Below are 27,898 nucleotides of genomic sequence, written 5' to 3'. Positions count from 1 at the left end.
TTTGATTTCCGGCCGACACTGGCGCTGCATCCCCTCCTGTCCTGACTTGACTTGACTGATGCGAATGATGCGATGCCTCCCTCCACTCTCCCTCCACTCCTCACTCTTCCTCCTCCAGCAGATCCAGTCCAGACCAGAACTTAGATGCCTGCCCCTTTGTATAACGTGCTCCTACCTTCGTTTTGTTATCTTCTTATCAAAAGTTAGTGTTAGATTAGTTATATTACTGTCATAACTGATTACTTTGGACAGATCTCGTGTCTCATCTTCATCATAGTTACTGAAGACGTAGATAGTGAAGCATAGTAAGTTAGTTCATTCTTGATGAGAATTCTTAAAATATGCTTGCCAGTCCCCGGTACTTTTTAGTTACATTAGGTCCTAGTAGTAATCTATCATGTTAATATATCATAATAACATGTTAATTATAGTTATAAGCCAATATATTACAAATTGTATGTTTATTTTTTATTTATTAGGCATATGTTAAAAATGACACTGTCCGTCCATCATGCATGCTATGTTATGCATGTATGTGCATGTATGTGAGTTGCATGTATGTTATGTTGAAGGACAATAAATGAGGATTCTGATTCTTATCAGTTGAGCTCATGGGTTTTATCAACATTTGCCCGATTAGCAGGGCCCTGTTTCATAAAACTACTAGTCTAGTATTTACTAGTCCATGGACTAGTAATACTAGTGTATTTTACAAGTCTACGTTTCAAAAACCTACTAGTGTAAAATACTAGTTACTAGTGTAGGGACTAGTATTACTAGTGGTTTTTACTAGTGTGGACAGCAATGTGTTTCATAAAGTTTTACTCTTGTAAATTACACTGGTAAATACTTGCCATTTTCTAACAACCTCTCTACACCCGTATTATTTGAAGTAGACTAGTATTTTTGGAAAGAGAGTTATTTCATTAATCACATCATGAAAAAATACCCCCGCCGCAGCAAACCTGCCGACTAAGCGAATTTCCATTTGTCTGAATTGATTTTCAGTTAAATATATTTTAAAAACATTAGTTTTAACAAGTACCTAGGTTTGCTGCTACAAGGAAACTAATAAAGTAGGTTTTTGAGTAAAATATTGATACTTTAGTACAAAATAAATAAATTTGCCAAGTTTGATCAAAATATATCCATAAACAAGCAAACTACAACATTTGACAATATTCTCCATAAGAATAACATGGGAATTTTAAATTTACAATTTTTTTAATTTTCTCCGTTACTAATAATCGAACAAAAATACTTTTATATACTAAATTATTTGTTTTTTTAAGCTCTTTAAAAAGGTCTAAAGAGAAATCGGGAAATTTTGTGTTTTGAGGGTCAAAAGTGAGAAAAACCAATTTTTACCCCATAAAACCCCTCGTAAAGCCCCGTTCCCATGGTCCGATCGTGCTGGTTCGCGAACTCATTTAAGTTTATCCCGCTTTACACCTTTAAACCAAATTTCATCAAAATTGGACAAAAATTACTCAAGTTATCGCGTTCACAGACGTATATATATATATATATATATATATATATAAGTCTATATATATATATATATAAGTCTATATATATATATATAAGTCTATATATATATATACACATATATAAAAATTTGAACGAATGGTGTTTTTGGCCTCTGGGGACATCAAAATGAAAAAGTAAATCGGTCCCGGGTCTAGGTCTTACCGTGCCACCTACGGTAATAGCTACTTCCCTATAGGGAAATTCGCTAAAAATGAATTATTAAGTTCTTTTTGCAAGTGCGAATTGGCTCACGTTTGCAATATAAAATAAAAATAGATCTGTGAGTGCTAAAATGATAATTATTAGATATAAATTACAATCAATAAATGTGGCGTAGTAAAAAATGAGAGAAATAGAATTTTATAATGTATGTACAATCGCCCTATTAGAATTAATTATAATTATAAGTTATCAATTTCTGTGAAATTTTAGTCTAATTTTACTTGAGTTAAATTTCATGGTTATCAACTATTTAGCTATCACAGAGAAAAGATTTTTAAGCTTTGAGAGAAACCAAATTAAAACCGCATACCATATTGCATACAAAGATGTAACAAATGTATCCAACATTACAACATTAATCAGATTATTTTACACCCAAGGCTCTCGGTTATATTTAAAGACATTTTAATAGGAAATAATAGTAAGACAATTTTAAAGAGGAGTTGCATTGTATTTTTTGAGGTGCTTATTATTTGCTTCCCTAAATAGCTAAAACCCTGTGATGTACTAACAATTTTGTTGGCCTATATTTGATTTTTTGGCGTTGAACTGAACTGCTTATCATAAAAACATTACTTTTAATCCATTTTGGTATTCTGAATTTGTTATTCAAAGTAATAAAAAAATTTGATGTTGATTAGAGCTACTATTTTAATGTAAAACATGTAAAAGTTAAATTAATGGAATAAAAAGTATAGTGAGTGGCGCGGATTTGAATCTGGGACCCGCCAAATGACTAGCGAGAACTCTACCTTTTGAGCTACGCCCTGCCGTAGCGATTATGTTTTACTATAGTTGAAAACCTACTTCTCCATTGCTTGTAACGGCGTTGCAATTATTTGTTACATCAATAAACGTTTAGGCTTATTATTCATGGTTTGTAGACTCAAAATTAGAATATAACCAAATTGTTTTTAACTCAAATATCCTTATGCATTCGAATATTTGAAAACATAGGTAAGGGTACTTGAAACCGTTCCAATAAACAAAATGTCCTTAGACGATTTAATTACATTCAAAATTTGAGCCTTCTTTTCTTTACTCATAGCAAGCTTAATTTTATATGTCAGAATAAAACAAAAACTATAAAAATCACAGCGAATGCGGCAGCAACAGTTCAACTTCCACCCAACCGTTGAGCTCCGCAACTAGGCCTACAACCGGCTACTACAATCACCGTGTTGATTGCAGCAATGCAGCGACGCGACGCCGCGCCGCGCCGGCGGGCTCATTGATCTCATTGATGACCATAAATAATAGCGGTTTGATAAATAATGTGTGATTGTATTACTTATGTGTCTATATAGTTATTAATTAAAAGAAAACACTGCGTTTCTACAACTATTTACTTTTTGTATTAAATGAAAACCAAATTAAAATCCTTTATAAAGGGTTTGAACACCCGTGATTGAGGTTAGAAATTTGTTTTGAAAGTTTACCTTGTAAAGTTGGTCACGTGACTAGTAGTTTTGGTCACGTGACTAGTAAAATACACTAGTATTTACTAGCGATATAAAAACGTTTATGAAACACAAATTAGTAGGACAGGTAAATACGGGACTAGTATTTACTAGACTAGTAATTACTAGACTAGTATTTTTATGAAACAGGGCCCAGGCGGGGGCCATTACTTCCTCTTTGATAAGCTGGTAATGTGAGTGGTATACTGTACTAAGCTGTCTTTAACTTAATGGAATTTTTTTTAACTCCTGGGGGTAGGCCACTTCAATCTGACTATCTTTGATTTTGATGATTTTTTTAGCCTAAGGTAAGTTAATATTATTTTGCATGGCTGCACTTTGGTTTACGCCCCACATTTATATGATAAAACTATCGATAGGCTCTATAACTTATCGATTACCTATTTAATTTGATTGTTCAATCCATTATTTTATCAATTATATAACTTACCCAATGTACTTTTTTTCATTGTTTCCTTTTTGATAGATAAGTTATTGTTTGTATTAAAGTATTTTTGAAGAAAGTTATATTGAAATTAAACTGTTTCAAACTAAACTAAAATAACTAACCAAACTTGCTGTAAGTTAACATTTCAAAATTCTGTCTGATAACTTATTCCCCACATGCTTGTGCTTCTTCTGTTATCAAATGCCTGGCTGCACTTAAATATCTGTCCTACACTCATATGAATGAATATATATAAGTCATCTATAGCCTAGATATATAGTTATATATATAGATTATTTCATTCTATTTATCAAGTTTGGTTAGTTAGGTTTACCTAACCTAACTAACCGAATGAAATAATCGATACATTCAATAATAAATAAGTTCATCGATATTTTTCATTCGAATGAGGATAGGAAGGATACTAAAGTGCAGCCCAAACGGGATTTTTAAATGGTAAGTTACAGCTAAGTTACAGGTAAGTTTGGTTTGGTTTGGGGTACCGGTAAGCTTAACTTACAGCAACTCCATTTCTTAATCCAAGTTATAAGTTACTGTACCGTAACTTATTTTGTTTTTGCTTAAACAAGATCAGTTGTCAATTTTTTAATTTAACCCTTAAATACCGAAACCCCGGTCTGACAGACCCACGGGAATTTTCACAAACGCATGTTGGTAACACTGTTTACTTGGGGGATTCCATTCCCCTAATACCTTCCCCACTTTTCCTCCCATGGTACCTTTTGATATATCGTTTGTTCATTTTGCATGGGTGTCGTGACCTTGACCGCGGTTGTATGTTCATAACATGCCCGTCTCAGCAGGGCCGTATTGAGAATCTATGAGGCCCCCGGTGGCTCTCACCAGAGAGGCCCCTCTCTATATTCTGATTCTTCAAAGGTAGGAACTTAAGGGTTTAGAAATACACGTGGTATTGCTTCAAGTTGATGAATTGACCTTTTGTTTCCAACAATCTGATCGAAAAAAGACATAGAAGACTAGCTAATAAAAGGGTCTATTGTTTTCTTGTGTGAGCGCTGAGACGTAATCTCTGTCTCCTCTGATCGCAACGGAATCATGAACGACTCATGTGGCCACAGAGAATTGGTCAACATCTTGCGCGGCTGTGTAGACATCACCATCATCCCCGTTGTCACAAAAACGTGATCATCGTCTTTTGCGATAGCGGCAAAATCATTAACATCTCCCGTGGCCGTGTAAACGTCATCATCGTCTCCCGCGGTCTCGAAAACGTGATCGTCGTCTTTTGCTATCGCGGCCAAATCAAGTACATTTCCTGTGGCCGTGTGGACATCATCATTGTCTCCCGTGGTCGCAATACAATCTTGTTCTTCTTCGGCGAAGACAGGCGAATAGTGACAAATCTTACGCTAACGGTGAAATAGTGAAGATCTTTTGCGGTCACTCAGATTTTATCAACAGCTCCTGCTATAGCGGCAAAAAAGATTATTGGTGAAATAAATTTATCAAGAAAAAATATTTGAGGTTCCCTTCCAGGCCAAGGCCACCGGCAACCACCGTGTCCGCCGTTAGGGAAATATGGCCCTGCGTCTCAGAAGCCCAGCGTTAGTGTATTTTAAAGCGGCGTCTCACAGGCCCAGGGTTTCGGTTTGTGTGTTTCTAAGCGGGTTCCATTATTTTCAAATGGAGTCTCACAGACCGCGGGTTTCGGTTAGTGTCAGCCTGGGTAGGGTGTCGGTATTAGTGTTAAAAACGTTTGAAGATATTAAACCAGAAGGAATATGGCTCGAATATTTAGGCCTGCAATCAAATTAAATTATCGATATCGTATATAAGCTAGTATATAACCTTTGACTATTAATACAACAACAACTTAATAGTTTTAAGCGAATTAATGTAAACTAAAGTGCAGCCTTTTGCCTAGGCCTAGTAAGTTAAGTAACTTGTGTGAACCTGCCAACAACTCAACAACAAGTTAGTTTTGTGAAAAAATAAGGCCGTACACAGTAACAGGGCTGGGGATAGTAGCTAGTAAGGGCTACCCTAGTGAAAAAAACATTAGAGAATCATTAAAAAAATACGTAGTGATACGTAGTTGTAATTGGGCCAACTAGACATCACTACGTACGTAGTGATATCATTAGGTAACGTAGTGATGTCTAGTTGGCCCAATTACAACTACGTATCACTAGGTAATGTATGATCATTAGGTAACGTAGTGATGTCTAGTTGGCCCAATTACAACTACATATCACTAGGTAATGTTGAGTGATCTTTTGCGTAGTGATGTCTAATGATTTTGGCATGGTGGTGACAAATGATGCAGTCAAATCTCGTCAGACATCACTTACTTATTGTATTACCCACCCTAAGATAGTCAAGAAGATAAGATGTTGCTCTTAAGTAACACTTACCACGATCGGTGTCATGTAGGATAACATGTTGACCCTTACACAGACATAAACTTGTGATGATATAGGCAGAAAAAAATTCTAGAGACAAATTTCTAAACTTTTATCAGTAAAATAGTAACAAATGTAGCAAAAAGATAAATATGTGACCAAGATTGCACTGTTAGGGCCTATAGTAACTACGTACTTTGATTCATAAAACAAACAAATGGGTTTCAATAACAAAAAACACCAAACCCTGACTATTCGAAAGATTAGTTACAGACACGGTATGTGACAGTTCTATCCCCATAATTTCAGTTTAGCAGGAATTTGCTCAATATAAAAATTATATCTTTAAAATGAAACCAAGCTAAATAAAATATGTTGATTTAAAAATCAGAATAAAGTTTACTTTTGTTTTTAATAATTAGTGTTTAACTAGGCCTATTAGGGTTGGGATTTTTTTGTGATTGCGACATTTTTTGAGAGATATAACTTTTTACTGCAGCACAACGCAGGACCACCTCGTTTTCTGTTGGTGGAGGACCTCCTCTCGAAAACGTTCACAGAAAAGTCCTGAAAAGGCATACAGCGATAAAATAAAAAATGACCAATCAAAAATATTTTGAAATCTATATATTGTCAACTCACCAGAACAAAAATTCGGTTAAACCATTTATTACGGAGTGAATAAGAAATCCACGCTATTAAATACTAAACGGGTTTTGGGCAGCAATTTATAGCAAAATCTTAACTCAAAAGTTGAAAGTTTGCCTAGTGGTCATTCATTTACTACTACTGGAATGTCAAATAAAAATAAAAATTAATTGTATAGGCTACCTAGGCCTACCTTCTGACAATCCCATTCACTGCTGATTTGCGATGCGTTTTTGTCAACACATCAGATATCTTCAGGCATCCACAATAGCTTTGTCATAAAAATAAAACTGTCACTAGACACAATTTACCCAAAAATACATTTAACAAATAACAGGTAGTTGTGTAGCGGTGGCCCATTCCATGTACGGACACAAATTAATTTTGGTCCAGAACTAAAATACGTGGCCAACGGGTCTAATACAGTTTATTCGTTAGCCTAAATGTATTTTTAGTAATCAGAGTTATTTAGGCCTACATTAATATCTACTAGTGGTGCAGGTAATTCTTGGCCTACACCGTTCTGATTTTTGGTCAACAATCAAACGTAGCATAGCCTTTTAAGCCCTTTTATTTTGAATTTTAATTTTAATCGATATGGTACAATAGGCCTAAATCTAGTTTTAATTTTACTTTACCATCTTGACTAAAAACTTATAATCGCTATAACAACCCGTTCCCATAACCTGACCTTTCTGGTTCACAAACTCATTCAAGTCTATTGTCATCTTTGGACACTCATATCAAATTTCATCAAAATTGGATCAAAACTACTCGAGTTACGGACAAACACACATAACTTACATAGCAAAAAATATGCATTCTTATACTGCCATGGATAGCCTAGGTTGTATAAAAATTAAAAGAACAATAGGCTATGGCAACTGGAGACAACACAATGAAAAAGTAAATTGATCCCTAGGCCTTTCCGTGTCTACGGTAATAACTTATTCCTTATGGAGAAATTTGCTAAAGTAACTTACGCAAGTTAGCTGACTTCATGCAGATTGCAAAAGATAAAAAAACTTATTCTTCCTCCAGCCAACTTATATAGGCCTACTGGACAGAAATTTTGTCAGGAGTCAGGAGGATTCTTAGTCGTCTTCACTGCACCCAAATCGTTACTTCCACCAAAACTGCACAGCATCTTGTCTAAAACAATAAGGAGGTTTTGTAAATGCATTTATTTTGCCTCTTAAAAACGCCTAATTCATGAGCAGAATAATTCTTTATCTAAGTTATTTAGATTAAAGCAGTTTTGCAGTTTAATTATTCACCCCAAAATGGGCCTACAACATACAATTGATATAGGCTGCACTTTACTTTACGTCCTACACTCATTCGAATGAAAATATCGATCGATATATCAATTATTCGATTAGTTATATCGTTTGGTTGTTAGTTAAGTAAGGTTAACCTAACTTAACTAACCAAACGATATATCGAATGAAACAATCGAATAACCGATATTTTCATTAGAATGAGTGTAGGTCGTAAAGTAAAGTGCAGCCTTGATATAGACTAAGTAAGTTAAGCCTATAATTGTAGATTGTATACAACATTAGGCCTATACATTTGGTCAGGTGTACATAAGTAAAAACTGTAACTAGCCTATCCTTAAAACCTGTTTTGAGGTTTGGTATTTAATTATTTGCAAGGTCTAGGCCTAATGTCCTAAAATACTAACTTATAATCACACTTTTATACTTACTTACATGCTCTAAGGATTAAAACGTGAAAAGATGTAGGCTATGTCAATACTCAGTCACGAAATAACAACTCATAACATAATTGAAACTGACACAGAACACAGAACTTTAATAATTTGAGGTTATCTTTCTTGTAGTCTTGATGTTTAAGTAGCTTCCATAGTTGTTTCACTAGCGTACTCAACTATAACTATAGGTAGTTGTCAAACATAGATCATTGTATTTGAATCTGATTGCAAATAAATAGAAAATACCGAAATAAATAAACTCGCCGAGGACGGCTACGGTTGCCTTGGATCCTTTCCAGTCCTGATTCCACCCGGCGTTGACTTGACAGTTGAATTTGAATGTTGTCGTCTGACGGTCTGACTCCAGTTTGTGGCGCATGTAGCGTGCCAAGTCAAGTCCAAGTTAGAGACTTAACATATCTTCAGTGTTATATTACTCTTGAAATAAATTAAATTTACGTTGTATTTGTATTTACTAGTAATAGTAAATTATTTGCCAACCCTCAGGGTTTTACTTTTAAAATAAACTCAACTTTAAAATGCATATGTCCCCTGCTTGAAATGTGTAGTATAGCCTACATTCAGAAAAATACAAAATGCTACAACTACAACTACAACCTACACTTTGCACTGCCTCCCAGACTAAAATTATGATGTTAAATTACAATTTCCAAGCAGAGATTACTTTTCAATTTTAAAAGTTAAATATTTAAAAAAATATGTAGTAAATAAAAACTTACAGAACCAGTATTATTGAAAAAATCCAAAGAAAATCTTGAATTTTCATAGTAATCTTACTTTTTTCATAGCTCATTAAATAAATAAAAATTAACTGAGTTCTTAATTTTAGGTAAAACTATTAGTAAAACAATTTTTTTAATGTTTGGAAAAATTAAGTAGCAGATGATCACTAGACACTGATTTGAACTAATATCATTACACCCTCAATTGTATCATTAAGTAACCAAATGATATCATTAAGTAACCAAATGATATCATTGAATCACCTAATGATATCAATACTAAAGTCACTAGATGAACAGAGATCACTAGACATCACTTCAAGTTCACTGATGTCTAGTGATTAATGTCACTAGATTCTATAATGATACCACTTGATATCATTAGACATCTATTGACATCACTATGTATCTAATGATATCAATACAATATGTAGTGATATCATTTCAATGTCTAATGATTTTCTATTGTTTTTTTCACTAGGGTAGACCACTCTGCCGGTGTACCTGCATCCCGCTTGTTTCACCCTGTGACGTCACGTGGTTGTCAGCCGCGCCTGTACTGTACTATGAAAAGCAATGCTCGGCAGCGTGCGCGCGCTATTTTGAATTAAATTCACGCTAAAAATTTAATGGCCCATTTTATTCACCGATGACATTCTTAAAGGAAATTAAATTTTCTATCAAATAGTGTAATTTCATTCCATAAATATTATTATTTACTATTTGTTATTGAAGATCAAAGTAGGAAGAATTGTCCTGGACTTTGAAAATGCGAATTATGTTTTTGAAAAAAAAAAAGAATATATATTTAACCCAATAAAATTTTTTTTGTGTTCCCTAAGATTTTTGCGAATTAAAAAAACATTTATTTAATCTCTTTTAATAGAAATATTTCTATACAAAATATATTAAAGTTTATTTTTACAATTGTTAAGACGAGCTTACTAAAATTAGGTTAGAATACAAAAACTAATTTGAATGGCAATATAAATATTTAATTAGAATTTTGTATTATGTTCTCGAACTTTAAATACCATTTTTTACTAGTTTTAAGGCATTTATGTGTTTGGCAGACAATTTTAAGTACAAAAAATTTTAAGTAAACTCACGGTCATTTTAGTTTTTAGTTAAATTAAAATATACAAATTAAAGGGTTTTCAAATCCATTATATGCTGCTTTTGTTTTATGTTAAAATACAAAAAAACTTAGAGCGATTTGTAAACACTTACAATTTCACAGTGCCTATCAACACTTAAATGGCACTGACATAACATTTCAAAAAACCTATGCTCTAGTAGTTGAACTCCAAGTTTGTGGTCAAGGAAAAATAAATCCATGCAAAATATAGTTATTATAGAACATGTTTATTACCAATACATTAATATTAATACATCCTAATAATTTCAAAAATGTACAACCTCTTTTCTTATTTGTTGGACTTTGTCCATTTTATAGCTTTTTTAGTTTGTTTTCTCTTATTGTTGCTGTGCTGTCTGTTCACCTCTCTAACTCTAATAAATGTCCTGATTCTGGAATAGACGTGAATAGCTTCCTTACATATATAAGGGAATTGTACACTCAGTCTCTCTTTTAAAACCTTAACAACTCCAAATTCACTGCTAAACTTAAACAGGGGACCATGCATCTCTATAAATACCTTTTTGAACTCTTTTACTAAAGAAAACCACTGTTCACTTGGTTCTGTAAGGGAGCCGTGAGCTGGAGTTCTAATCCAAGACGGCTGCTCCTCCTCAGAAATACTAACATTTTCCACAATTTTCCCAAGACTAGGGTCTACATTCCGCACTCGGAAAGCAACATAGCCAGCTATGTATTTTACTGCCTCCCTCTGCCCACGTAGTGGCTTCCTCGCTTTCGTCGTCGTGGTTGTCTGAAATAAAAACAAAGTATCAAAAAAGAGAATTGACTTGTGGGTAATGTAAAATTTATAAATAACTTATCCATAATCTAAATTTGTTTGTTAGATTCTAATTTTTAATTTTTTGTAACACCATTTATGAAGTAAATTCTAAGAAAATTCACCTCTTAAAGAAGTTAAAAGTTCTTTTTTCATTGCTAAATCCGTGAAAAATGCATAAGAGTGCACAATCAAACCATTCAATCGAATAAGATTTCATATATAAATACTATTATTCTTTTATCTTTGTAACACCTTTGGCTATAGAAATTAGTTTTAACCACCTCTTCTTTATAATAGTATAGATCAATTTTAAAATGTATGTATACAATTTTCGAAATGATTTTAATTTATTTAGATAAAACAGCTGTAATATTTAGAACTATCTTATGAAGATTACAGATTACCTGAAAATGTTGTGTTCTCCTGCAGCATGTCGACTTCTGAACAACTGGACTGCAAGGATCCCATTTCTTCTGTTGTAAATGCCATTTGCAACAAATCCGATGTCAAGTAAGCTGGGATTTCAGGACATTTCTCTTCAGCCGATACTATGTTAGTCTTCCTCGATGGAATAGGCATTTTGTTGGAAACCATCAGTGTTCTTAGGCGTGTTATTACATCTGAAGGGCTAGGATAATCGTGGAAGCGCCCCAAAACCCACGAAGGTGACCAAACAAACTTTCAAGAGCGGTAGTAAGAATGTATTTAATGCCATACTGCGCCTGCGAAAACATGTCCCTCAAAGATGCGATTGATACTAAAATGCCTTTCTGAAAGGGAAGCAATTTAGGTTTGCCTTTAACTCTCATTTGTTTCACTACATACTCGACTTGATTAAGTATAAGATACTGCTCTTCTGCGTGTTCAGTCAAACCTAAAGCAATCTTAAGCGGGTGCGCAGAGTCAAATTGTGGACGAATTGAGTTCATTATGTCATAAAAATCATCCATTAACTCAACAAAATTTGCAGCTTAGGTCTAACTTTCTGTCTGTCATTGCCTTTCAATGAAAAGATGTTGAGAACTGGCACACTCTTCAGTGAAGTTATCTCTTCCAAAAGTCTTTTCAGCCAAACGATTTCACGACAGGCTTCACTGGCCGCAACAATTTCGGCCTCAGTGCTTGAGATTGCCACACTCGATTGTTTCTGACTTAGCCAGGCGATTACTCCTCCTCCAAAACTGCAGACTACTCCTGTTGTAGAATGTCCGGTCGATGAGTCTCCAGCATGGTCAGCATCGCTGAAGCACTCTAAAACATGGTTGTTTTCTTTGGACTGGTATTCTATTCCGTAGTCAATCGTTCCTTTCAGGTATCGCAGTATCCTCTTCACCCTTATGAAGTCTTCGTGAGACGGGTTTTCAAGAGTACGCGATGCTTTACTCACAGCATAGGCTATGTCTGGCCTAGTTGCTGTCATCAGGTACATCAGAGCACCTACAGCTTCTCTGTATGAAAACTTGTCTCTTGAGCTCTCTGCTTTCCCTGCTGGTTCTGTTTCGTTCTCTTTCACGATAGGTGTTGGAGCTGGTTTACAGTCACTCATCTGAAAACTTTCAAGAATTTTCTTTGTATACGCTTTCTGCGATATTCTAACATTTCCGTCACTTTTCTGTTCTATTTCTAGGCCTAAATAGAAAGATGCTGGTTTGGATGTGATTTTGAACTCCTTCGTCAGATGATCCATGAAGTTCTTAAGCATTCCCGTGTTGTTTGTCGCTATAAGCCCGTCATCTACGTACAGCGCTACAATCAGTTTACTTTTTCCATCTTCTTTCATGAACAGACACGGATCAGCATCACTTTTCTTGAATCCTTGAAGTTCCATGAATTTGTTGAATCTGGTACTCCAACAGCGAGGCGCCTGTTTCAAACCGTAGAGACTCTTGTTCAGCCTGCACACACGATCTGTACCATCCTTGTATCCTTCAGGCTGCGTCATGTAAATAACTTCATCGACTTGGCCGTATAAGAATGCGGTTGATACATCGAATTGTGTTAAACTCAAATGTTCCACTGCTGCTACACTCAGTAGGGATCTGATTGTGCTGAGTCTTGCTACTGGGCTGAAAGTCTGGTTGAAGTCCACTCCTTTCTTCTGCGAGAAACCTCTAACCACCAACCTTGCTTTAAACCTGTCAACTGAGCCGTCAGGATTAGTTTTTACTTTGTATAACCACTTGCATGTTATACATTTCTTTCCTGCAGGCAGTTTCTCCAGGGTCCAAGTTTGGTTTTCCTTGTGCGACTTCATTTCACTTTCCATAGCTTCTTTCCAGTAGGAAGCTTTTTCACTTCGTATTGCCTCCTTGTATGACTCAGGCTCATTCAGTTCTTGAACATTAGTAACTGCAGTCATGATGTAGTCGTCGAACCTCTTCGGAACATTGATTTCTGATCTGTTTCGTAGATTATAAATGTTCGATCTCTCAGGTGCCTTTAAACATGATTTGTAGTTTAAGTTTATGATGGGATCATAAGATACTATTAATTCGAATAATAGGCCTACACTTCCCTGGCGGAGCACAGGGCAAAATTATACCATGTACAAAACTCAAATAATCGTACCATAGGTACTTTATTATTATGAATAACTTTAGTAAAATAATGTTTAAGGAGTGCGAGGCTATACAATAAGTTATTATTAACTTAATTTAAATGTGGATATTTTATAAATTGTCATGTCTTAACCATAATCATGCCTTTAAATCTTAGCTAAATGAATAATGCAGGTGCGTTATTGAGGATGGTTTGGCTATGATCACGCCGCTATGGTGTGTCGCAGAGTTCAAAACCTCCCATATAACGCAATGCGCCTTGAGGCCGCAAGTTTCTGCTGCTCATAGACGCTTTGTCAAGCATTTAGCCAGCTGCATAGTATAGAAGCTCCCATTTAACTCAATGAAGGACAGAGGTTTTACAGAGCCAAAGGTCGCAGCGGCGTTCCCGTTTGGTGCGCCACAGAGTGTAAAAGGGACCGGATTTATGTAGAATATACCATCTTTTTAACCCAACAAACTGAAGGTCAATATACTTTTAACTAGCCTGTAGCATTTAATCTAAGATCATACAAAAAAATGCAGTGTACAAAAAACCCCTCACAAAATGGTGAAAAACCTCACAAATTACCTTTCAAAAAATGGTGATTGACGTTTCCCTTCCCTTGGCCTTGGCATCCTGACCCAATTTATGTTACTAGCGCTGAACCGAAGAGTTACCTACTTGTTTTTCTCGGCACTGTCCACAATCTTGGGATGGACTTCTCAGCGCAGATTTTCTGGGAAGAATTTGCTTCTGATATGTGGAGAGTTTTGGCGGATAAGTTTTTCGTAGCAAACGAAGGGAAGGCTTGTCGTAAATTTACGCGTTGCCTGGGTTTGCATTAAACTGCATGGCAAAATTTAAAAAATAAACCCAGGGAAAAAGTAAAAACTAACTATAAACCAACTGTAACAGCTGATGTATCATCAATATTATTTTACTTTCAAATGTTTTGTAAGTAAACAAATCTTTTTTTTGTTTTATCAAAATTTTATTTACAATCTGTTTAGGTTTCTGAACATTCAGCAAATAAAATAACAACTATTAATAAATCGTTAGTTACTCTCTGTCCATCGACAAATCTAGGCTAACTTAAAAATATTTCAATGAAAAAATAAAAAAATATTTTAAATAAAAGAGAGAAAATTAAATTGCTTAACAAAACGTGAGCTGAGGTCTAAAACATGAATCCTTTTCAGTCTGTATATAGGGGTACTGTTGTTCAAGAGGTTTAGAGCCAGGCGATTAGGGTGATTTTCAAGCTTCTTTAGATATTTTTCACTAAATTTGGTTATTTCCTCTTCAACCGTCAGAATTCCACTGTCCTTGTGAAGGATATTGTTATTAACATACCACGGGGCTTGCAGGACGAATCTTAAAACTTTTTACTGAAATCGTTGGACAATGTTTATGTTTGAAATACTTGATGTTCCCCACAGTTGGATTCCATAATCCCAAATCGGCTTCAGAATTACTTTGTACAACAAAATCCACTGTTATACTTGCCACAATAAGGTTGATTTGATTTTTAATGGGAAAACAGGCGTGGTCATATGCATATCACTCCCCCCCCCTCGAGCAATGAAGTTAGTCAGAGGTCCACCAAGAATGTTTTGAGTGGTTATAGCTAAGCATCGAGTTTTGGTTCATTCTGAAATGTTCTTTAAACTTGTGGGGCTGTAGATTTAGTTGTTCAGTCATCACTACTAACTGACTTGATATCTCCGCTATCAAACAATCTTCTGCTTTCAGGTGTTATTTGTAAAGAAAATGAGACACAACCCAGCTTAGTGACAGAAATACAACAACAAAATGGCAGAGTTGGTGAGTTTCTGATATGTTCAAACCATTCATGGGTGTTCAGCACTGTTTATTAATTATTTATGACCTTCAGACTTTATTGAGTTGTTATTGTCATAGACAAAAAGAATTAAATATAGACCGTCAGCCTTGGTGCGGTTACCATAGGTTCTGGCGCACACCGCTGGGAGCGTTATGTAGTTACGGCGTACACGCTACGTAACTACACGGCACTACCAGCGGTGTGCGCCAGAACCTATGGTAACCGCAGTACAGCTGAAGGTCTATATTTTAATTTTTGTCTATGGTATCGTCCTGTGATTGTTAGAAAATTGAAAAAAATAGTGCACCTTTACACCAAACAACAATGGCTGTTGTCCATTAAAAAGATTGAGTTGTAAAGTGGCTTTACACAATGCATTGGCAAGCCGACGAGTAAAAGATGTTTTCAGGGTGTCCACATTCTGGAAAGTCAGGGATAATCATGGAAAGTCATGGAAAAAAATTCTGGTCATTGAAAGTCATGGAAATAGGCAAAAAGTCATGGAAAGTCATGGAAATCCCCAATGATGGATGGATTTCAGGGGTCCTTTCAATGATCTAGTCGGCTGTAACCCCGACTATTGTAGCATTTTTCAGAATTTTCCATAAATGTACGACAATTCAATTTATACAGTTGTCTTAGTTTATAGGTTTTGAGTTTGTATTTAGTTCATTGTTGTACCTGTTGTACGCCATTGTTATCTGTCAATACATATTTCAGTATTTTCTGTCTAGGCAGTATTATTCAAGTGTTTACGGTATATTATAATTTTCGAGTAAAGTTCATGAGTCATGGAAATCAATGGTTAATGGTCATGGATAGTCATGGAAAGTCAGGGTAAATTAATGACAAAATTTCTGCGGACACCCTGTGTTTTAATGAGCTGCCTGGATCACGTTTTTATAAAATTATCAATTATTATTATTATCAATTATCAATTATTTAAGATGGGGACGCCACTATGTGCGTATTTTAACCCGAGTGAAGGATGAGTGTAGGATGAGGGGCGCGATCTTGTAGTCTTGTTAGTGACTAAGGCTGACATAAATAGGTCTATGACAACTACAATTTATACAACTACATACTTATACAACTACAGTACTTGCAGACCTCCTGACTAATTCAAACTGGGATCCTACTCATACTTGCGATAAAGACGTAGACTTTTGCTCAAGCCACTTTATCACAAGTATTTAGAGGCTGAGATTTGCTCAGATTGAACAAATATATTCAACAAGTTAATTAGCTTAATAAAAAAATATTTTTTCTTGTAATCGTATAAACTTTTCAACACAGCTTTATAAACACCTACAGTAATCCACATAATTTTTACTTTTCAACTTCCATGTCGATTGGGTTGTATGAAAGCATTGGAGGAGCATTATTAGAATGATATTTTGGTGAACTTCTTTCCATAGGTTATGAGTGTGAGTAGAGTTTTTTGGCGGTAAAACCACTTTCCTATTTTTTCTAAATATATTTGTATGTTACAATGTGATGTGGGATAAACAATTCTTAAATTTTCTTTTCAGGAAAATTTAAAAACTACATTGAAGAACATCTCGTCATCCCTACAAAAGATTGTCGAATGTCCAGTATGTTTGGATACAATCCAAATTCCATTTAAGACATGCAGCAGAGGCCATGGGGTTTGTAACTGCTGCTGCGAGAAGTTAAAGAATTGCCCAACATGCAAAGGTCCATTCACAACAGAGAATCCTGTGTGTTTAAAAAACCTTCTGGAAGCCCTTCCTCGTCAGTGCAAGTACCATGGAGATGGTTGCCTAGACATTCTGGAGCCTGGGAGTGACCATGAGGAATTTTGTGGCTTCAGACCTGCAGAGTGTAGAGTAAGCGATTGCAATACTGTGATTCCTTTGATAAAACTGGTAGATCACTATGAGAAAAAGCATGAAGACTCATTCTATAAGTATGAAGCAAATTCATCTTATCGTTGGATTCGGATACAGTTTGATCCTGAGGAATACAGTATTTGTCATTATCTCATCTCCGTTTTTGACAATATATTCTGGATTACCACAAATTTAAATCAGAAAAATTACGAAATTACCTTTGAAGCAACTCCAATTGGGAAGTTGAAGAATGAATATTTTGTAAGAGTAAAGTTTGAAAAAGATAAGTTTTTATATGCATATACATTAAAGGCTACTGTGGTGAAGTGTTCTGAGAAAGAGGAGGAATGTAATCCAGATGATAAAGATAATTGCATGAGGACTCCACAGAGTGCCTTACATAATTTTTTGCAAAAAGGAAATCTTAGATGTGAGTTGACGTTTTTTGAATGCCAAAAGTAAAACCTTCTTTGGTGCATTAAACTTAGGCCTACATAAAACTTCAAATTGTGTTGCAATAAGTTTTTTGTATGAAAATTTGATATTGTGTTTGTCCTCCTTCAACTGAGTAGATTACAAGCCAGTTCAATCACGATAAAACTTGAACAATCTATTTTATGTATTTTATAAGATTTTTAAGGGTGTGTGGTTGAAATTTTAATTCTGTGAACTTGTGATATGCTAAGTAGGGCCTATATCATGGTGAAATTAGCAAAAAATCTGCCCAAACTCAAATACCAATTGAAAGTTAACTTATGACACAAAATTTTTCAATAAAGTTCCCGTATTGTATAGTGAAAAGTTACACCATTTTGAGTGTAGGGTTTGGGGGGGGGGGGGTTAAAGTTAAATATAATAGTGTTTTTAATGAATTACCTCGATGACTATGGGGCTTAGCACAAGACCTTTATTAACAAATTAATCTCATTTAAATTCATTTTTGTTATCGATGAGAGTTAGATCAAAATATTTCATAGAAAACAAAAAACCAAGTTTTTTCAACTTTAACCTCCCTGCCATAAAAATCCGAAGCTTAAAATTTTGTAACTTTTTTACCATACAACGGGGACTATATTGAAAAGTTTGGAGTCAAAAGTTAGGTTTCACTTTAGATTTTTAGGTTTGATTTAATTGTGCTGTAGGTACTATAGACACGTTCACAAAATTTAGGCAGTCTAAGGGGAAGGATTACTGGGTTCCCCCTAGCTTAATGTATATATATTTGCTTTGGGTTGTTGTTTCAAAGTTATGGTATGTGGAGGGGATGGGATTGCTTCTCCCCAAAACTACCTTAATTTTGTGAGCTGTTTATATTATCAATGCTAAAGCAAATGGGTACTATAACTTTACTGTGAAAAATATAAAACAAAAGAAGTGTCCTTACTGTGCCTTAACTAAATGATTTTGTAGTTGTGAAGAGTAACATGATAGTGTTATATGATGGAGGAAATTGGACAATACTTACAGAGATTTTTTATATCTCCATCTAGGTTGTGATTTAAAATGTCAAATTTCTAGAGCTCTTGATACTATGATTGTTGAAAATCTGTAATTTGTATAGATAAATGAGAGATGAGCATAATGATAAATGTTTATTTTTTTGAAAGTAAGAAATATGAGAATTAAATATAGTTTCTACATATGGTCTTAATTAGGTGATTTTGTATTTTACTATGTAATGATGCAATGATGAGCAACATGTTAATTAGCCTTTCTGGATACGTTTTTATTAATTTTGTATTAAATTGTATTTTTAAGATCTTATGCTAGTTATGTTTGAAGTATTTTGATAAATTTATGTAATCAAACAAATTGAAAGTGAAATAAACTTGACTTTGTTGAGTATGAAATATTTTTACCTAAGTGATTACACCTAAAATATCTAAACACTATTTTATCAACACAATGAGGATTAGTGGTTGCATAGTGATACAGCTCGGCCAAAACTTCTGTGCGCGCAGACGGGTCGCTACTAGCCGAACCAAACAAAAACGTACGGGCACCGGTTATTGGCAATGCTGGGGGTAGGGTCGAGTGAATAGCAAGACACAAATGTTTTCACTAAAAAGTACCCTCGCCTAGACCCTACCAGATCTAGTTTCGCACACAGAAACTTTGGCCCAACTGTCCTGGCTAGGCTTTTTAATACCTATCCCTTGTTTTATTGTCCCCTTAAAGGTGTGTGGTAAGTTTTGGCGGATAAGTTTTTCGTAGCAAACGAAAGGAAGGCTTGCCGTAAATTTACGTTGTGCAAGTTTTATGAGAACTTGCCTGAGGTTTGTGGCAAGTTTTGAAAGATAAGTTTTTTGTAGCAAACGAAAAGCAAGACTTGCCGTAAGTTAACTTGTTGCCTGGGTTTGCATTAAACTGCACGGCAGAATCAAAAAATAAACTCAGGAAAAAGTAAAACAAAACTATAAACCAACTGTAACAGCTGATGTATCTTCAATATTATTTCAGGGGTGCCCACAAGGGGGGGCTGTGACGCAGACTGCGTCATTGAAATTCTTGGGGGGGGCTCAAAAAATTCAAATGGGGGGGGGTGGCTAAAGCTAATTGCAACAGTGTTCAACGTGACGACAATCCAAAATATATTACGAAGTCGTCAGATAGAAAGTGGATTAATTAATGACAATAGTAATATTATTGAATTCAATTAGTTAAAATAGGATTTTAGGATAGTTTACGATTCGTCTAGAAAGTTATTATTCAAGATTAGCAAGCCGTGAGATCTAAGAGGGAGGGCACGGAATGGCTCAACTGCTGTGATAGATAAAGATAACGCGTGGTACAGACACGTCCAGCTACGCCGCGACTCAGCAGAACGCTTTGTTGACATGAAGCTTGTTCAAGCAGCATAGGCTACAATACTTCACACTATTGTGTAGATACTCGATTACCGGAGTTAAAGGGAGAGGAATGGAAAATAAGTTTAATCCAATATAGTATAAAAACAGATGACAAACCCATTAAAACGCTGTAAACAGCCATTAACGTCACGATTTGCATTCTTAAACGAAATTCAATATTACCCAATCATTATTATTGTGCAATAACATTATTATTGTAAATTTCAAATCATTTATCTTGGTTCAGTTGTACAAACGGCAACGCTTAAAATTATAGCTAACTCAAACTCAACAAATAATTAGCCAAACACTGCATTGCTGTAAATAACGTAAATATTAAAGGAACCTTTAGAAAGTATTATAAGGTACTGTTCATGATATATACCGATAGGTGCTGTATCACAGCATAGGAATTGATAGATAAGTGATAAAAAAGTGTAAAATTATATATAGAGATAATTAAAACACTCTTAAAAAAGAATGTAACGAGAACAATCTTGTTATTCTTTTTCTTTGTTCTTCTGTTCTTTAATAGGTTTCTCTTCAATTCATACACAAATTCAACAAGTCGCCATATTTAGGCCTGCTCATTGCCCAATCACAGCCTTACTAAAGTTACCATGGTTACTAATCACTCAATCACAGTTTACTGAGCTATATTGTCTATGGCTATATCGTCATCATTCCCCAGCTGTTGTATCTGAAATCTGTTGTAACATAGTGCACAGCAGACAGAAGTGTAAAACGAAGCAGACGATTGTTGGCGCAAGCGTTGTTTCCATTTAATTTTCATCAAAGGAGCTGTGATGTTTCTAAAGGGAGGGAGAGGGGATCGTTCTATCAAGAGAAAGACGCTGACAATTCGTTAAGCAGAGGTTACGAACGCTATATGGATATTCTGGCAATAAAAAATTCCTTGATTGAGGTGACTTATAAAACTCTAATTTTATATACAGAAAGATATAGATTTTATATAATTTTATATAATTGTATATATAGAAAGATAAGTTTTCCAGTCCTGTACAACACTGATTCACGGTCTTTCCGATTCAAAATTCAAGTACAACTTGATACACACAGAATCTCCGGTTCCCGATCTGGATGATGGCTAGTTATTTAATTTAATTTCGAGTTACATATTAGTACCCGTGATAAATCAAACCCGTTATGTAAGCCAAAGCCACTCGGTTATTAATCTCACTTGGTTTTGGATTTGCTTACAAACGTGATCGGAAATGGTTACAAACGTGATCGGAAATGGTTAGGGCCTACACAGTATTCGTAAACAGCTTTTATGTAAACATATCAGTGACAGCTAGAAAAAGGAATCTTACAATTAAACCATTAGAATAATAATCGGTACTCTAGTTTTCTTTAGAGTAGAGGCTGCGTAAAATGCCTTCTGGGCCGTGACATACGGACATAAATTGAGATAAGCAATGTTTCAACTTCTTCAACTTTATTTATATAGATTAACTGGGTTTGAATTTTAAATATCTAAAAAAAATTATAAAACTTCTTTTATGGTTTTACAAATAGTGCTGGGCGGGGGAATAACGTTTCTCATTTGTTGTGTACATCCTTTATGGTGGGGGGGGGGGGACTGTTGCTCAATTTGGGGGGGGGGGGGTGCGTCATGAGTCTAGGGGGGGATGGGCACCCCTGATTATTTTACTTTCAAATGTTTTGTTAGTAAACAAATCTAACAAAATTCTTTCAAAGGGTGTCCACATTCTGAAAAGTCAGGGATAGTCATGGAAAAAAATTCTGGTCATTGAAAGTCATGGAAATATCAATCAATTATCAATTATTTAAGATGGGGACGCCACTATGTGCGTATTTTAACCCAAATATGAGTGAAGGATGAGTGTAGGATGAGTGGCGCGATCTTGTAGTCTTGTTAGTGACTAAGGCCGACATGTTCCTTAGACACAGCTGTTAATTAATAGCCCATACAGCTAATGGCAACTAAGGGACCTACAGTTTATTGTGGAATCCGAACCACATTTTTCCTCGTAATTAACGAATTGGTCTAATTATTTAGGATAGTACTGCGGATAGTCGTAGTACTCACTAGTGCGGACGTTAATCCACACCAGGTAGCATCGCATCCACAGTGCATACCTATAATTATCCACAATTCGTGACCTCCTAGTAGCTGGATTACAGGACGACGCCACCCGTCCCAGTCAAAACATAGGGGGGGGTGATATGCATATGCACCACGTATCAAAAATAGGGAAAAGGTCATGGAAAGTCATGAAAATCCCCAATGATGGATGGATTTCAGGGGACCTTTCAATGCTCTAGTCTGCCGTAACCCCGAGTATTGTAGCATTTTTTCTGAATTTTTCACAAATGTACGACAATTCAATTTAAACAGTTGTATTAGTTTATGGGTTTTGAGCTTGTATTTGTTCATTATTGTACCTATTGTACTCCATTGTTATCTTTTAATACTTATTTCAGTATTTTCTGTGAAATAACTTGTCTAGGCAGTATTGTTCGTGTGTGTACATTATATTATAATTTTCGAGTAAAGTTCATGAGTCATGGAAATCAATGGTTAATGGTCATGGAAATTAATGACAAAATTTCTGTTGACACCCTGTTTCAAAATCCCTGTCATGGGTACCTTTAAGACAGTCCCAGGACTTAGCCTTGAAAGTTATCAGGACATTGATGGTGTATAACTCCATGAAATTCTCCAGCGGTGTCTGAGTTTATCATCAAACAAATATACAAACAAACCAAAATCCTCTTTTATACTTATACAATAAAGTTGATTTGATTTTTAATGAGACACTTTGCCTGACAACAGGCGTGGTGCATATGCATATCACCCCCCCCCCCCCCCCCCCCTTGAGCAATGAAGTTAGTCAGAGGTCCACCAAGAATGTTTTGAGTGGTTATAGCTAAGCATAGAGTTTTTGGTTCATTCTGAAATGTTCTTTAAACTTGTGGGGCCAGGCCCACTTTTATAAACGGGCAGACTGGGCATATGCCCAGGGGCGCCGGTGGTTGGGGGGCGCCCGGAACCACACCCCTCACTAGGAAAAATAGGGTTTTATCAGTTGGGATTTCAAAAATAAAATGGGTGATTTCAACTTCTAGTTAAGTGATTTTCCTTTATTGCAAAAGTAAATTAATACAACAAAATTGAAAATACTCGACCTTCAGGTTATACCTCGTGTAGTCAAGGAAAGGCAGGCAGCAGTGTGAACCGGGCGCACTCACTATACTATCAGAGGCAGGGAGGGGGAGGCCTGCATGGTGGAAGGAAAATACATAGGTGTGCTTTTCCCATCATATGCTGACCTCACTCAGATTGCAAACACCATTTTACCATTTAGAAAAATTGTAAAACAATAACAATCAAATCAAAACAAATATATACTTATATGGCAATACATCAGCTGATTTTTTGTTTGCAATTTGGGTAACGTCAGCAAATTACGGGAATAGTATGTAGACCAGCTGTAGTCTACAGGCCTACGGTCTACGGTTGACGTGCCCCTTCTCTCCCTCCCAGTCCCACCCCCATCCCCACAAGTCACAACTAGTACCAACTACCGCGCGGCGCCAGTCCAGTACAGTACAGTAGTACTCCTCCCTCAGTAGTCAGTAGGTTGTGTTCGTGTTGTGCCTGCTGCCACAGAAAACGTACTACTATAACGGTTATAGTAGTACGTTTTCTGTGCTGCTGCACAGCGTCAAATCAGTCACAACACAACCTAAACAGTCACTAGTCAGTGTTGACACTCACACTCCGACTCCAGTTAGTGAACCAGTAATAAGTAAATAGAGAAGTGTTGATACAAGTAAGTAGGCCTATAAACAGTGAAAAATGCATAAAAAACCTAGTGCAGACGAGAGCCGTAAGCGGTTGGCTCAAAGAAAACAAACCCCAACCCACCTGCAGTGAATTTCGGCGAACTGATGAGTCAACCCCCCTTCCCTCCCCCTCCCTACACTGCTGTGGTCAAAACCTTTATAGTTTTATATATATAGGTACATAAGGGGGGCGCTGCTTTTGGGTTTGCCCAGGGCGCCACTGACCCTTAACGCGGCCCTGTGTGGGGCTGTAGATTTAGTTGTTCAGTCATCACTAAAAACTGACTTGATCTTTGCTATCAAACAATCTTCTGTTTTTAGGTGTTATTTGTAAATAAAATGAGACACAACCCAGCTTAGTGACAGAAATACAACTAAATAATGGCAGAGTTGGTGAGTTTCTGATATGTTCAAACCATTCATGGGTGTTCAGCACTGTTTATTAATGATTTTATGAACTTCAGTATTGAGTTGTTATTGTCATTGACAAAAAGAATATAGACCGTCAGCCTTGTTGCAGTTACCATAGGTTCTGGGCATTCTGGTGCACACCTTGGGGAGCTATGTAGTTATTGTGTACACGCTACGTAACTACACGGCACTCCCAGCGGTGTGCGCCAGAACTTTTGGTAACCGCAGTACGGCTGCCGGTCTATATTTTTATTTTTGTCTATGCTATCGTCCTGTGATTGTTACAAAGAAAATTGAAAAATATTAGTGCACGTTTACACCAATGTTGTCCATTAAAAAGATTGAGTTGGAAAGTGGTTTACACAATGCATTGACAAGCCGACGAGTAAAAGATGTTTCAGTGAGCTACCTGGATCACGTCTTTATAGAATAGGTCTATGACAATTGACAACATAAGTTATACAACTACAGTACTTACAAACCTCCTGACTAATTCAAACTTGGATCCTATACTCTCTCTTGTGATAAAGACGTAGACTTTGCTCCAGCCACTTTATCACAAGTATTCAGAGGCTAAGCTTTGCTTGGATTGAACACATTTATTCAATTTTTCTTTATTTTTTTTTTAATGGTAAGATAATTTAATATAGATAATTACAAGACAAATAAATCTAAATTTACAGATATTGCTAAAAATTTATTCAATTATTTAATTAGCTTAATATAAAATTGTTTTTTTCATGTAATCTTATAAACATTTTAACACAGCTTTATAAATATCTACAATAATCTATATAATTTTTACTTTTCAACTTCCATGTCAATTGGGTTGTATGAAAACATTGGAGGAGCATTAGAATGATATTTTGGTGAACTTCTTTCCATAGGTTGTGAGTGTGAGTAGAGTTTGTTGGCAGTAAAACCACTTTCCTCTTTTATCCAAATATATTTGTATGTTACAATTTGATGAGGGATAAACAATTCTTAAATTTTCTTTTCAGGAAAATTTCAAAACTACACTGAAGAACATCTCGTCATCTCTTCATACACTGCAAAAGATAGTAGAGTGTCCAGTATGTCTGGACACAATCCAAATTCCATTTAAGACATGCAGCAGAGGCCATGGAGTTTGTAACTGCTGCTGTGAGAAGTTAAAGAATTGCCCAACATGCGAAGGTCCATTTATAATAGAGAATCCTGTGTGTTTAAAAAACCTTCTGGAAGCCCTTCCTCGCCAGTGCAAGTACCAAGAAGATGGTTGCCTAGACATTCTGGAGCCCGGGAGTGACCATGAGGAATTCTGTGGTTTCAGGCCTGCAGAGTGTAGGAAAAGTGATTGCAACACTGTGATTCCTTTGATAAAACTGGTGGATCACTATGAGAAAGAGCATTGTGACTCAATCTTTAATTACAAAGCAAATTCATCTAATCCTTGGATTTGGCCACAGTTCGATCCTAAGGAATTCTATACTGATCATGTTCTTATCTCTGTGTTTGACAATATATTCTGGGTTACGGATAGTTTAAGTCAGAACAATTTTGAACTTACCTTTGAAGCAAATCCAATTGGAAAGTTGAAAAATGAATATTTTTTAAAAGTTAAGATTGAAAAAGATGAGTTTTTATATGTATCTACATTAAAGGCTTCTGTGGTGAAGTGTTCTGAAAAAGAAGGAAAAAGTAACTCAGATGTTGAGAATAATAGCATGAGTATTAAACAGAGCGCCCTATGTGATGTCATTAATGATGATGGAAATCTTTTATGTGAGGCTACGTTTTTTGAACGCCAAAAGTAAATCTCCTTACGTACTTGTTCAAATTGTGTTGCAATGTTTCAGTTTTGTGTATGAAGCTTTGACATATCAGGTTTTCCTCTCTCAGCTTGGTAAAATACCAGCCTCTTTAATCAGGATAAAACTTGAACAATGTGTTATGTTACCGTTCGTATTTTATTATATTTTTAAGGGTGGGATTAAATAAAACCTTTAATTGTGAAGAGATAATAGGGATGCTGTCATTGTGGAGCATCTATAATAGTAAGGTGCAATAAGCACAACAATTTTCTAAACTCTAATATTAAAGTGAAAGGTAACTTGTGACACAAAACTGTTCAATATAGTATTGTATGGTAGGTAAAAAATTACACCATTTGGAGGTCGGGTTTGAGGTGGGGGTGGTTTGTATTTGAAAAATATGTAGGTTTTTTGTTTTTATGGTATATTTTTACAACTATGCAGTTTAGCAATAAACACGCTGTTTAATCAATAATCTAGCTATATTTGCAAAATAATCTATGAATAAATTTATTGTTATAGATAATAATTATGGGGATATTTCATAAAAACAAACAAAAAAACTGCTCAAAATGGGGTAACTTTTTTAACATACAATACAGTAACTGTATTGCAATTTGGAGTCAAAAGTTAGCTTTCACATTGGATTTTGAGGTTAAGGTGTAATTCTACTATACTAATATCAAAGAGAAAAATTACTATTATGATATGACTCTACTGTGTAAAAATATATAATGGAAGAAGTGTCCTTTACAGTGCCTTAACTAAATGGATTTGTAGTTTTGTGAAGAGTCACCTGATAGTGGTATAGGCTATGACAGAGAAAACCTTTTAGGATAATATTTTAAAAGATTTGTAAGAGTGTGATTTAAAATGTCAACTATCTAAAGCTCATAAGGGACCATGATTCCTTTAGCATCTGTAATGTACAGATTGGTAGGAAGAGCTAATGATGTTCTTGACTACAAAACTTATAATTTTATATTAAAGCGTGTTTTTAAGAACTTATGATAGTTATATTTTAAGTATTTGTTAACATTATGTAATGTAAAAAAGAGAATTGAAATAAAATTGACTTTATTGAGTATTTTTTTTTTACCTAAGTGGTTACACCTAAAAATCAGATCACTTAGTTTATTTTAGCACTACTGTATTTTGTATTTATTTTTTTAGCACAATGAATGAGGAGTGGATGCATAGTAATAACTAGGCTCTGATACTCTCTCACTGATACTACTAGTGATATACTGTTTGATAACAATTTTAAAGCAAGGAAACATAAAAAAAATACACCATCAGTTAAAATTCATATATATTATATAGTACCTTGGGGGGGGGGGACTAAACTTTTCTTGGTTGTGGTTAAATAGTTATCGTAAACAGACATTTTATAATTAACAAAAACATTTTTATTACAAACCATAGATATTTGATCGCTATATTAAAACAACTCTTTAATGTAAAAGTATACAATTAAAAAAAATAAGATTCTGATACATTTTTATGATCTTGCTGAAGTTTAAATGCCTGAAATATGTCAAATAACACTTGTAATAAATATATTTACACCTAGGTCATACATCCTACTAATATTATAAATGAGAAAGTTCAGATGTATGTTTGTGACAAGTGAACGCGAAAAATACGGGTCGGATTGGGCTGAAATTTGGCATGATATGATAGCTCACATTCCCGATTAA

The 27,898-nt window shown here is 35.3% G+C and overlaps 1 protein-coding gene and 1 long non-coding RNA gene across 8 annotated transcripts; one reads left to right on the top strand and one right to left on the bottom strand.

The window, feature by feature from the left end:
* The first annotated feature begins 123 nt into the window (after positions 1-123).
* Positions 124-27,268, top strand: LOC128991475 (uncharacterized). 7 transcript variants are annotated; one of them, XM_054414406.1, is made up of 4 exons: positions 124-202; positions 15,368-15,439; positions 24,316-24,387; positions 25,407-27,268. In XM_054414406.1, the coding sequence occupies exons 3-4, from the start codon at positions 24,376-24,378 to the stop codon at positions 26,199-26,201; spliced, it is 807 nt and encodes a 268-aa protein (XP_054270381.1). In that variant the 5' UTR covers positions 124-202; positions 15,368-15,439; positions 24,316-24,375; the 3' UTR covers positions 26,202-27,268. The 7 variants fall into 7 exon arrangements, with proteins under 7 accessions (XP_054270381.1, XP_054270406.1, XP_054270365.1 ...); XM_054414390.1 differs by having other exon boundaries at positions 128-305; XM_054414398.1 differs by having other exon boundaries at positions 128-309.
* LOC128991510 (uncharacterized) lies at positions 5,922-8,743 on the bottom strand. The gene is made up of 3 exons (XR_008490657.1): positions 8,408-8,743; positions 7,676-7,844; positions 5,922-6,611 (listed from the first exon to the last, which is right to left on the bottom strand). It is a non-coding gene; the product is annotated as an uncharacterized LOC128991510 (long non-coding RNA).
* Positions 27,269-27,898: the final 630 nt, after the last annotated feature.

This window comes from Macrosteles quadrilineatus, unplaced genomic scaffold (assembly GCF_028750875.1).
Source record: "Macrosteles quadrilineatus isolate MER2022 unplaced genomic scaffold, UCM_ALF_1.0 Scaffold_1__1_contigs__length_201487025, whole genome shotgun sequence".
Lineage (NCBI taxonomy): Eukaryota > Metazoa > Arthropoda > Insecta > Hemiptera > Cicadellidae > Macrosteles > Macrosteles quadrilineatus.
This window is presented reverse-complemented; position numbering and strand designations above follow the sequence as displayed.